Source organism: Protobothrops mucrosquamatus, unplaced genomic scaffold (assembly GCF_001527695.2).
Source record: "Protobothrops mucrosquamatus isolate PMUCROS unplaced genomic scaffold, P.Mucros_1.0 scaffold776, whole genome shotgun sequence".
In the NCBI taxonomy this organism is placed as follows: Eukaryota; Metazoa; Chordata; class Lepidosauria; order Squamata; family Viperidae; genus Protobothrops; species Protobothrops mucrosquamatus.
In genome coordinates, this window is record NW_015387044.1 from 313661 (window position 1) to 325939 (window position 12279).

At 36.7% G+C, this 12279-nt stretch overlaps 1 protein-coding gene across 1 annotated transcript in view; it reads left to right on the forward strand.

Annotated features, from left to right (window-relative positions):
• The window catches only part of ANO7 (anoctamin 7), a 32489-nt gene that overhangs the window by 4302 nt on the left and 15908 nt on the right, over positions 1-12279 (forward strand). Inside the window, exons 2-11 of the mRNA XM_015818661.2 lie at positions 1410-1517; positions 3654-3793; positions 6529-6586; positions 6793-6903; positions 8094-8259; positions 8693-8783; positions 9128-9224; positions 10322-10465; positions 10542-10679; positions 11980-12078. Of these exons, the coding sequence (XP_015674147.2) occupies positions 1410-1517; positions 3654-3793; positions 6529-6586; positions 6793-6903; positions 8094-8259; positions 8693-8783; positions 9128-9224; positions 10322-10465; positions 10542-10679; positions 11980-12078 (1152 nt within the window). The remainder of the gene's footprint in view (positions 1-1409; positions 1518-3653; positions 3794-6528; positions 6587-6792; positions 6904-8093; positions 8260-8692; positions 8784-9127; positions 9225-10321; positions 10466-10541; positions 10680-11979; positions 12079-12279) is intronic.

A 12279-nucleotide genomic window follows, 5' to 3' on the forward strand; every position in this document is an offset into this window, starting at 1 on the left:
CTGGAATGAGCTGCCCCCAGAGATCAGGGTGATCCCTGATCTCCCTTCCTTCCGCCGCGCCCTTAAGACATGGCTATTCCAACAAGCGGGACTGGCCTAGGGCAATTTTTAGAGGGGTTTTAATCATATTTTAATTAGACGATATTTAAATATTTCTTCTTAATTAATTTTAATTCTGTAATTGTTATTTATGTTTTTTTAAATCGATTGTCAGCCGCCCTGAGTCCGCAAGGAGAAGGGCGGGATATAAATTTAATAAATAATAATAATAATAATAATAATAATAATAATAATAATAATAATAATAATAATAATAATAAATCATGATCATAATCATAAAAGACAATCATTATAAATCATAAGATATAACACTCAGTGATAATCATAGGATACCAAATAAGCAATATAAATCATACTAGGATGCTAAATAAACAGTCAATATAAATTATAAGATACAAGCAACAAAGTTATTGTCGTAAGAAGATAAGGAAATAGGTTATAGGAAAGATGAGACGGATGATAGTAATACAATAGTTAGAGAGTAGGCAAATTCAGCGTTCATTTGAAGGCACCCATCCGCAGCTTAAGCAGGATAATTTTCTCCCAGAGCTCAAACCCATTGAAGATTGCTATTTTTCTAACTCTTTATGGGGAATCTCTGTGTGGAGCAAATGTGTGGGTGATCCTAGCCCTGTCCTTGATCCAGAGAGACGTTCCAAACAGCCTATCCATTGGCTTCATTCTCATAGAGCCTTCTTCAATCCACCATTGCTTTCCCCAGAAGTCCTTAGTATTCTGTGCTCAAAGGTTTCCCTGATTAATTGTAATTAGAAATATACCTGATGATTCTATATGTAATATGCCATACTTTGGTATTTAAGAAAAAGAAATACATAATAGAAAGACAGTACCAAAATTTATGGAAAGTGAGGAAGAATTCATGTGATTTAAAGAATCACCATGTTAGGGTAGAGAAGACATTTCCTGCTCTGTATGGGATCCAACCTCTAGAGCAGCATTTTTCAAACTTGGACATTTTTAAGATGTGTGGACTTCCAATTCCCAGCATGTTGCCTGGGGAATTCTGGGAGTTGAAGTCCAGGCATCTTAAAGTTTGAAAACCACCATCCTAGAGATTTCTCTTAATCTGGGACTGTTAATATGTTTCTGATATCAGAACAATGGCATTTAAAGTGGGCTGAAAAAGAGAATCATTTCAATCCAATATAGCTGTTAGCATTAATTGGGGTCAGATAGGGCAGGTAACAAAAGCACTCTGGTTGAGACAAACTGCTGTTAAACTTATTTTGCTTGTGAGTATTTTGGAAAAGGAATATTTGCCTCCCCAGTTGAATACATTTTTTAAAATTTTGATGTAGCTGAGTGACTCTAATGGTCTGCTTTTGCAGCATGCAGCCCAACATACAAAGAAAGTGGTCCACTATATATTGTTGAGTGCTCCTTGGAGTGTGCTATGTTATTACGCTGAGGACCTCAGGCTGAGAGTTCCCTTGCAGGTAAGAATGTTGTGAAACCTAATACCCCTGGATCAAAATTGGCTGCCAGCTAAAATCATTTTTTTATATTCTGATCTCAAGAAAGAATAGGTTGGGGATTTTAGTTGTTTGTTAGCTGTCTTACATTAGACTGCAGTTGATGGGAAGTTGCTTATTTAAACATTACTTCATAAAAAAGAATGTCTCGATGTGGAAACTACGAGTTTGACAGAAAGGCAGTCCACATCCCTCTTCTGCAGTATCTTCCTTTTGTGAACAGTGATTTTTGTTCATTTAAATGTTTTGTTTTTATTTACTTTTTGTAAACTGTCCAGTATCTTGGGAAGCTTGGCAGTATAATAAAAGTTTCTATCAGTAAGTAAGTAAATAAAGGAAAAAATATGCAAAATTTGTAGGAGCAGATCTGTTTTAACTATGTTACCAAAAAATCAAAAGCAGCCTGGCCAGCATCTTTTCTAATAGATGTTGTTAAAAGGCATAAGATTTCAGGAGCCATGTTTTACACAGCAACTGTATTTGTTTTTGCCCACTTAACAGAAATACTCAACTGATGGAATAAAAACAGTATTCACAAGACTGAACTCCCCACCCAATGAGATCAATAGACAATAGTACAGGCCAATTCCCAAGGGAATTTATTAAAAGACAGACCAGAAAAAGAGAAACTGAAAGCCACTGGTTGACTCCTACAGTTCACTGTTTAAATCACACTAATGCATTATTAATAAACTACAGCTCATACTAGAAAATGACACTGCACTTATTCAGGCATTGAGTGGCAGGCCCCTATTTGCATACAGACAAGCATCCAATCTGAAGAATCTCACAAGCAAAAACAATAGGATAATGCCAACATAGGTACCAGACTCTGCAAAAAAAAAACACCAGCTATCTACCTTGCTCCCACATCTGTATCAACAGCCCCATCATAAGACCCAAATAGTACATACCAGAGATGCCTTCACATGATATTCCTCCAATATAATAGCTACTATCAATTATCAGTACTACCCCTCTAGATTCTATGTAGGACAGGGGTAGTCAACCTTTGCTCTTTTATGACTCATGGACTGCAATTGAAGTCCACGAGTCATAAAAGAGTACTACCCCTCTAGATTCTATGTAGGACAGGGGTAGTCAACCTTGGTTCTTTTATGACTCGTGGACTTCAGTTGAAGTCCATGAGTCATAAAAGAACCAAGGTTGACTACCCCTGATGTAGGACAAGAAGAACAAACTTTACAGAAAATAATTTATTGGATACAAATTTTACAGGATCAAAAGGACATAGTATCAGAGCATTTCATTCATATATATATATATATATATATATATATATATATATATATATATACACACATATATATAGACACATACATATATATAGACACATACATATATATAGACACATACATATATATAGACACACACACACACACACACACACACACACACACAAAATCTTAAATCTTTTAGTGGAAATGTTAGTAAAGATGCTAGCAAACTCTTTCTGATTCTTTGCAAGTCATATTGTGCATTTTTCTCTAGAAGATAGGATAGCATTGACTTACGGCATTCTTCTATTCCAGCTAAGATAGTAACAACTTGTAGAGTATATGAACAGTGGATTCAACAAATAACAATGCAGGGGGAAAACTGTGAAAATTGGAGGAAAAAAGGCATAGAAAGAAACAAGTTGTCTTGTCCTTTTCTCTTCACCCCACCTCTCCCCATTTTTTAATTTTTCCAGTGATAGTTTTTAATCGCTATTTCTTTTGATAAAATGAGAAATGAGCATTCTATTGGAACAAACAGCTCTTCACTAATCTCTAATGTCTATTTTCTGTGATTCGTGCACTGAACATTTTTATGTGTGAGTGTAAAAATAAATTATATATATTTAAAAGATTGAGATGAAGTAAAGGGAACTATATCAGAAACTCTCCCTTCTTTTGTATGTTATGCTTTTGTTCATAAATTTAATAATTTTGATTTCCAATCTCTGTCTCTGTCTCTCTCTGTGTGTGTGTGTGTGTGTGTGTGAGAGAGAGAGAGAGAGAGAGAGAGAGAGAGAAAGAGAAAGAGACTACAGAAAAAAGGCCTCTTGTTTAGTATATTTCTTTTACTGTATCCCAGGCTATGCCCATTGACCCTGAAATCAACTGGTCTCACAGGATTCTGATGAAACTGGGCATCCCTAATTTACTCTATGATGAGGTTCCTGACATTCCCTTGGATAACTACACCTGTCATTTTAAAGCAAACAAGTTACGCTGGTAAGATTTTGGTATGAATTTTCTTTCTTTTATCTTTCCTCTTTTTAAACTATACTGATTTTTCCAAGCTTACAGTTATTATCCCCTATTTCATTATAATTAGATTACAATAGTAACATTGCCTAACTGTAATATCCCAATATTTGCTCTTTTCTCAAAAGGAAGTCATGCTGAGCATCAGTCTAGTTATATAAAGAAAAATCAATCTGTCTTTTGCACATTTCATGCTTCATCGTTTTTCGGAGCTCGGCAGCATTTTGCAAAGACTAAAGATGTTTCAGATACATCACTGCAAAATCTCCACAATTTGTACAGTGATGTTTAATATTATAGTGCTTTTTAATAATAATAAATAATTTTGGATGATTTCTATTATATACAGTGATCTTAACATATTATACATACAATTCTATATGTAACTTTTTACCTTTTCATAAATGTATCTCCCCCTTGCATCCTGATTTATATAGGTATTCATGACCACAAGCTTATTATTCTTGAACAGCTTCATTACTTTTACTTCTCTGACTTGCTTTTAACCTAGAGGGGAGAAGGGAAATAAAGAAAATTGATTCTTGGCTGCTTGGAATTCTAGCACTTTTGCACTTTTCCCAACTGACATCTGGCTTGTTCCTTCCAAATGCTGCCTCAGCCAGTCTGTCCTGTAGATCACAGCTTCTAATTATACAGGATTCTTAGCTGCTGATTCCTCCTCCAAAGTGCCTGGATTCCACCAGTCCATGTAGTTCAAAAGAACATTAACAATGTGCAATAATCTCTTCCATTGTCTAAAACAAAAGCCCTTTTTACATGATTTCACCAAAGGCAGATGTGCCTGCTCTTAGTGTGTTCATTAGGCAGGAGACTTCCAAATGTCTACATGGATGTCTACACTTTGCATGGATGGGGTAAATAAACATAGTCCCTTACCCTTGAGATTAGGCAGCAACAATAAATGTTGCAGAGAAGAAGACAAGAAGCAATGGATGGGAACTAATCAAGGAGAGAACCAACCTAGAACTAAGGAGAAATTTCCTGATAGAACAATTAATCAGTGGAACAACTTGCCTCCAAAAGTTGTGGATGCTCCAACACTGGAGGTTTTAAAGAAGAGATTGGACAACCATTTGTCTGATATGGTATAGGATTTCCTACCTGAACAGGGGGTTGGACTAGAAGACCTCCAAGGTCCCTTCCAACTCTGTTATTCTGCTTCATGCATGTCTGTCCCACCAACAGTATAGTAATACCCAGTACTCTTGAAAGCTTTCTTGACATAGTAGAGAATTATAAAATTTTCCTAGAATTCTCCCTGCTGTGTATATTGGCTTCCAGAATTCAGCACTTTCCTACCTGTGCCAGAAATAGCCAAGCAACATCTATAGCAGCCTGATTAGCACATTACACTAAATATGGTTTGTTTGCTTGTCACTTAGCATGAGGTACAAGCCTATCCCAAGAAAGCTTTTTATTTTTCACACTTAACTGTATTGTAGATCCACAGCTTAGAGGTTTATGAAATTAGCATGATTTAACCATCATATTGTTTTCTGAACCAATCAAGAGCCATGCATTTTCCTAGTTTATTTCTGTTGTCAGCTAAAAAATGTAGACATGATGATAATATGGGCAAAGAACTTTGGATATAATATAGAATTAGAAGACTGGCAAAAGTTATGGGAAAGAAATGTTAAATTAATTAAAGCAGTGGCATATAAAGAAAACATATATAAAATGTTTTATAGGTGACATATGACACCAGTGAGATTAGCAAAAATGTTTAAAAATACTTCAAATAAGTGTTGGAAATGCAACCAAAGACCAGGTACTTACTATCATATCTGGTGGACATGCCCTAAAGCAAAAAGATTTTGGGTAAAAATACATTTATGGTTGGAGAAAATGACTAAAAAACAAATAGACTTTAAGTCAGAATTATTTTTGTCAGGAATAATAGGAGCAAATTATGAGAAAGATTGTATATATTTAATTCTACACGTATTAACTGCAGCAAGAATTGGAAAAATGAAAATTTACCAACTGAAGAAGTATTAATTAAGAAAATTTTAGAATGTGCAGAAATGGACATATTGACTTTAAAGATAAAAGAGAAAGAAGACTCAGTGTATTTTAGAATATGGGATAATTTCTATCAATGGCTAGAAACATGAGTTAAAGAGAAAGGAATGTGATATGTAACTTTGAATATATATTAAGAAGAAGAAGACTATTGAGCGATTAATTAACATATTGTTTATGATAATTAACTATTATCTATTTTTTTGTTAAACACATGAACCCAGACATTATGCTGTTTGCTAAATATTGAGAATGTTATTTGGAAAGACCCTAACCCCAACCCCAACCCTAATCCTAACCCTAACCCAAATCCCAACTCCAATCCCGATCCCACCTCATTCCTAACCCTATAAAAACTAATAAAATTTATACAAAAAAATGAGGACATTGGAAGAAAAAATGGAGAGGAAACAGGGTATTATATTCATCAATAAGACTAGAATCATACTTTGTAGCAGGCAATAAGGCAATATGTTTTGAACAGCAACATGTGAAAAATTTATAATTGCACATAGCTTTATAGTTTAACATTATGTGTAGTGCCATTAACCATAGTTAAGGCAAATATGGCTTCATGCTAGGTGTTATCACAATCTCTCTTTTATATAGCTTCTTTTTTATGTCTGGTAATTTATCAGTGGTTTTTTTTCTCCCAGGTTCCGTGGGAGTGATGACCATGAGACCTTCTTCAGTAGTACACAACGGCATAGAATAGTAAGCCCGGAGTGAAACAAATGCAGGGTAACATGTGTATATATGTGTAGCTAATCATAGTGCTGTATGTTAATGTTAAGAAGTATAATTAAGGGCTACTATTGGAGCTCTGTCTTCAGACTTTAAAATGTGTAATGTGTGTGATGTTGCTTTAACTGTGGAAATCAAAGTATGGCTTCCTTTAACTCTTCTTTGCTTTTCTTCAGCTGTATGAGATCCTGTCTACTATATCATATGGCAATCCAAAGGCAGGGCAGGTTGGAATAGAAAGGCTGCTGAATGAGGAAGTCTTCACAGCTGCATTTCCACTACATGACGTAAGTTTGCAAGCATCGTTCCCAGTCCTCTCTCAGATAGGAACTCCTTAACCAAATTGACAGCACTTGTATTGAAAGTATCTTTTGAGAAATCTGAAGTAACTTGCCATCTAGTTAGTTTCCAGACTAACATAATAGTTTAAATGTTAGTGATTTGGGACAGTTTTATATCTTCAGTTTAATGAGACAAAGCCAGTGAGCGTTGAAGAGTAATGGTAGATCTTTTGCACTGGGAGTATCACACATTCAGAAAATGACTAATTTGATTCTGCTGGTATGTCATACCTCACCCCCTAATAAAAGAGAAACAATTCTCTATCTCCCCCCCCCACCCCCCAATCTAGGCCACACTCAGCAGCAACACCAAGGCTGGGCCTGAAGTAGAGACTAGGACCTAGGCCCTTACTTCAGCTCTAGCACTACTATTGCCACTCCAAAAGGCTGCCTTGCACTATTCCCTAATGTGCATGAGCCTTGGGGAGTGGCGCAATTGCCCCACGGCCTGCCATTCCCCAGGATCTCCCATGTACTGCTTACCTTCAGGCAGGGTTCTCTTTCTATTGACAGGCCCCTGTGGCCTATCCAAGGCTGCTCTACATCCCACAAGGCCTTTGTCCTTGAAGCAACTTCAGAGAAACTTCTGTGGCCTCTGCAGCCTCTGAACACCGTACAAAAGCACACTGTTTTTGCATGATATTTGGAGGGTCTGGGGCCACGTGAGTTCTGGAGGGTGTGGAGGCAGCACAAAAGCACATCCCACTCTAGCACAACCTTTGCAGCTTCCAAAAATTGCACAAAAGCATGCCTCACTCTCACACAATTTTTGGAGGCTCCAGAGGCCACGTGGCTGGCTGTGGCAGAACAGACCCTCAGCCTTCGAAAATTGGGCAAGAATGGGGTGTGCTTTTGAGAATAGTTGTCAGGTTTTGGTGAATGTTGACATGTCACCCAAAACATCTTGTTGTGTCATCTTTGTTAAAAAAAAGTTACAAGTAAAAGTTTAAGAAGTATAATGTATGTATTCCTAAGTATTATATCTAATTATGATTATAGTTTTAATAAGTAATGGCTGTCAGTACTAATTATTGCATTTTATAAAGTATTTACACTGTGTAAGAGAGTTCATGTAAAATGCAACATACACTATACAGATTTGTATCTTATGTGGATAATATCATTCTCTGCCAAAGGGCCCATACAAGATGTCATCAGAAGAAGAACCCACTAGTCTACTTAATCAGAGGCAGATTCTTTTCCATTATTGGGCCAAGTGGAGTAAATGGAAAAAATACCAGCCTTTGAATCATATCCGCAGGTACTTTGGAGAGAAAATTGCTCTCTACTTTGCCTGGCTTGGTGAGTACATACTCTTTCAATGGATCCACAGCTTCCTGACTTTTGAAATTATGTAGATGCTCTGCTTCTTTTCCCCCTGTGAATAAAGTTATCTTTAAATGTGTTTACTTGCTCCACCGGCAGAGTTATTATATATTTGTTTGTTTAATTTATTTGTCACCCATCTCACCGTGGTGCTATTTCTCTTTCATTTTTTCTATACTAGTGCTAGGAACCAGTCTGGTTGTCAGAAACTTGTTCACTAACTTGCTATTAACAACCAGCCCCCGAGTTGTAACATCCTGTGATCTGTTATTTGGTTTTTGCTGTTTTGCAAAATATCACAAACTGGATTTAGATTTTCTGGAGAGCAAGCTGATAGTTCTCAATCACGGTGGGTGGGGCAGCATGGGTTCTGCTGAGTATGAATATGCCGTTGCCTTTCTTCCTTTAGGTTTCTACACAGCATGGCTTCTTCCAGCAGCTGTAGTGGGGACACTAGTCTTCATAATTGGCATTTTTCTGATGTTTCATGACATTCCAACGTAAGTGGTAAACTTTCCTTTTTTTATCCTGTTTTTAGCAGGTGTTCAGACAACTTATATAGCAGCCTTTTCCATCAAGCAGCATGACTGACTAATCAGTCATCCTTTGCTTAAATATGTTCCTCAATGTGTAAATGACAGACCTATAGATTTCTAACATTTCACCTCCAAGATTTCCAATAGCACATTAGAGTCAGAGAATGATTAAACAAAACAAAACAAAACTCCAACCCCTAAAAAAATGAAACCCAGCAAGCAAAACCAATAGAAAAGTTGTGGGGGAGGGAATCTGGTACCATGTTAATTATGTTTTGCCACTTTTCTTTTCTCTCCTTCTGAACTAGACAGGAGATCTGTTCCAGTGGTGACAAATATAAGATGTGCCCACTTTGCAAAGTCTGCCCTTATTGGAATCTATCTTCTGTCTGCCCCATGTTTCAGGTGAGGTTATAAATCAACAAATTTATAATCAACTTCACATATTTCTTATTGACTTGACGAAGAACAAAAACCTGGTTTACAGAACTCTCTCTGGGATAAAACCACTTTGCAATTCCCATACTTTGATCACTGACATCTATTTACCTTTCAGTCAGAACTCTGCCATACTTATGAAACTAATTCACCTGTCGTTTTTGTATTCACTCTTGCTGCGTTTCTTTTTGTAAGTGAGACCAGTTATCCCACTATCTTATTCAGGCAGAAATACAATCTTTACAAGTTCTTTAAAGTTGCATAGCCACTCTGTAAACAAACCTGTATGTCTTTCCCTCTTCATCTTCTTATTGAGAACTCACAAGAACTTTGTTAAGGTGAGGTTGTTGAAACAGCCTTTCCTCAGTTGGTTTCTTTCTAATATGTTGCTTGAAATTAAGTTAAGCTATATTCTTGTGGCTCAATCTTTTTTCCCCCCAGTCTCCCTTCTTTGAATGATTGGTCATTGGTAGTTGTTTATAAAGTTAATAGTTTGCGGTATGTAAAGTTTATGCTTTTAGCTATCTCTTCCAAAACAATATGATATATGTTCCATCTATTTAGCAATTCTAATATATGCATATGTTGCGACACTGGCAACTTGCAAGCTATTTTTGTTGCAAAGGCAATTTAGCTTACTTGTAGTTTTAGAGGCTAAGCTTCAAACAGCTATAGGCCCATTTCTGTAACCCATGCTCAGTGAGTATGTATGAAATAAAGAATTGAAGGAATACAGGTATGTGGTAGTTAGCAAGAGACTAAGTAGATTCAATTAACTATGCCATAATGTGGTGCTTTGTTTTGGACTTTTAACATTATTTATTTATTATAAGATTTCTATGCCACCCATGTCGCCAAGATGACTTGCCATACTGTGTAAGCATTGTACAACAGGTTTAATTACTTGGTGTATTGAACACAGCTATTCAGCAAGCTTTGGGTTATAACAATGTGTTGACAAAACGCGGGAATCCGGCCATGGCTCTGCTCACTTGACTCAGTCCTCTTCCCTATCTGGGTATCTTGCCACATGCCTAAGAGCAATTCCTCCCTTTTTCCTCCAGGCTGGCCGTCTCTTTGATCATGGTGGCACTGTTTTCTTCAGCATCTTCATGTCTCTGTGGGCAGTCACATTTCTTGAGTATTGGAAGCGAATGAATGCTACCCTGACATACCGCTGGGACTGTTCAGATTTTGAGGATATTGAGGTACTGAATTTAGAGGCCTTCTAATGTAATTTAAAATCCAAACTGGCATAAAATATTCATATTCCTCCTGTTATAGGAACGTCCACGACCCCAGTTTGCTGCTTTGGCTCCCATGACAATTGTAAACCCAATTACTGGAGAGGAGGAGCCCTATTTCCCAAAGCGGACTCGATTCAACAGAATCATCACTGGATCAATGGTCATCATCATTATGGTGAGGGAGGTCAGAAACCCCAAGTAGACTAAGATATGAGCTGTTTCTTCTGCTATGCCAATTGAATCATAATTTATTTTGCAAAGCAATCTTCTTTTAGGCAAGGCACCTATGCAGCTTGTGGGGGCAACCTTTATTTAAAAAAATGTATGTAAAAGAATTAATATAAACCATAAATATCTAGCAGATGTCCCTATTCTCTTGAACTACTGTAGTCAAAGGGAGTATCTGAGGCATGATCAGAGAACGTGTGCTATTAGCCTAATGCCCCCCCCTTGATTTTCATGCATTTTATAAGAGCATTGAAGGAAATGGAATAATCCAACTGCTATTCTTCTAAATGACCTCCTAGAGCAGGCATGTCAAACTCGCGACGTCACGTGATGTCGCATGACATATCACGACTTTTTCCCCATTGCTGGGGAATGTATGATGCATCTGGCCCGTGGGCCAGCAGTTTGAAATGCCTGTCCTAGAGTATTCATCAAGCTTTGATTCTACTGAAGTGATAAAAACCTATTTGGCTATATTTAGTCTGGATTATTTCTTCTGTTAGAAAGTTTACCATCTGTTATTTACAGTTTTTCTATTTGCTATTAATAACTTCCATTAATTATGGTTATGAAAATATATGGACAAGTGAACAATTTCACTTTCCCAATATTTAGCAAAAATTATTTAGCGATTTGACTGGTTTGGACTAAGCAAAGGTACAAACATGGTTTAAAGCATAAAGTTACTTGTGAATCCAACCACTATGGTTTATTTAAAAATCCATAGTTAAAATTAACTTTGGCTTAGAGAATGTAAGTACCATAATGATACATAATGATACATAATGCCAAGCCATGTTAACCATGGTTTATTGAATAAACGACAGTGGCTTGATTTACATATAATGGAAGCCATATGTGTGTTTGCAATTACACTAAGCTAAATACAAATCTGTTATGGCTTAATATGTGTTCACATCTTGGATCTACATAGAGAGATGAATTACTTATGTAGAGGAAACATATATGGATATTAAGGAAGATCAGCATTTTTTGTTCCAAATTCAAATCTAACCTTCCCCAACTCAGCATTCCTCCATCTATCACACCATATTTTATCATTATTATTATTATTATTATTATTATTATTATTATTATTATTATTATTATTATTATTATTTTCAGCACATATGAAGAATAGTAGATTGGGGCAACTTAATCCAACTGGCCACAGCCATGGTGACTAATTATTTGCAATAATGAGACAACAAATGCACATTATTAGTTCTTCTTCTGCTTGTCTACAGATTGCTGTGGTAATAATATTCCTGATTTCCATTATCCTTTACCGGGCCATCATTTCAGTAATTGTATCCAGGTCTGGGAACTTCCTACTTGTATCTTCGGTAAGGAACTGTATGCCTCTATCCCAGGGGAGGCAACCCTGGCTCTTTTATGACTCGTGGACTTCAACTCCCAGAGGAATTCTGGGAGTTGAAGTCCACGAGTCATAAAAGAGCCAAGGTTGCCTACCCCTGCTCTATCCCTTTGAGTCTGGCTTTTGCTATTGGACTTCATTTGCATTTTTAACTCCTTTTTTCCTCCTA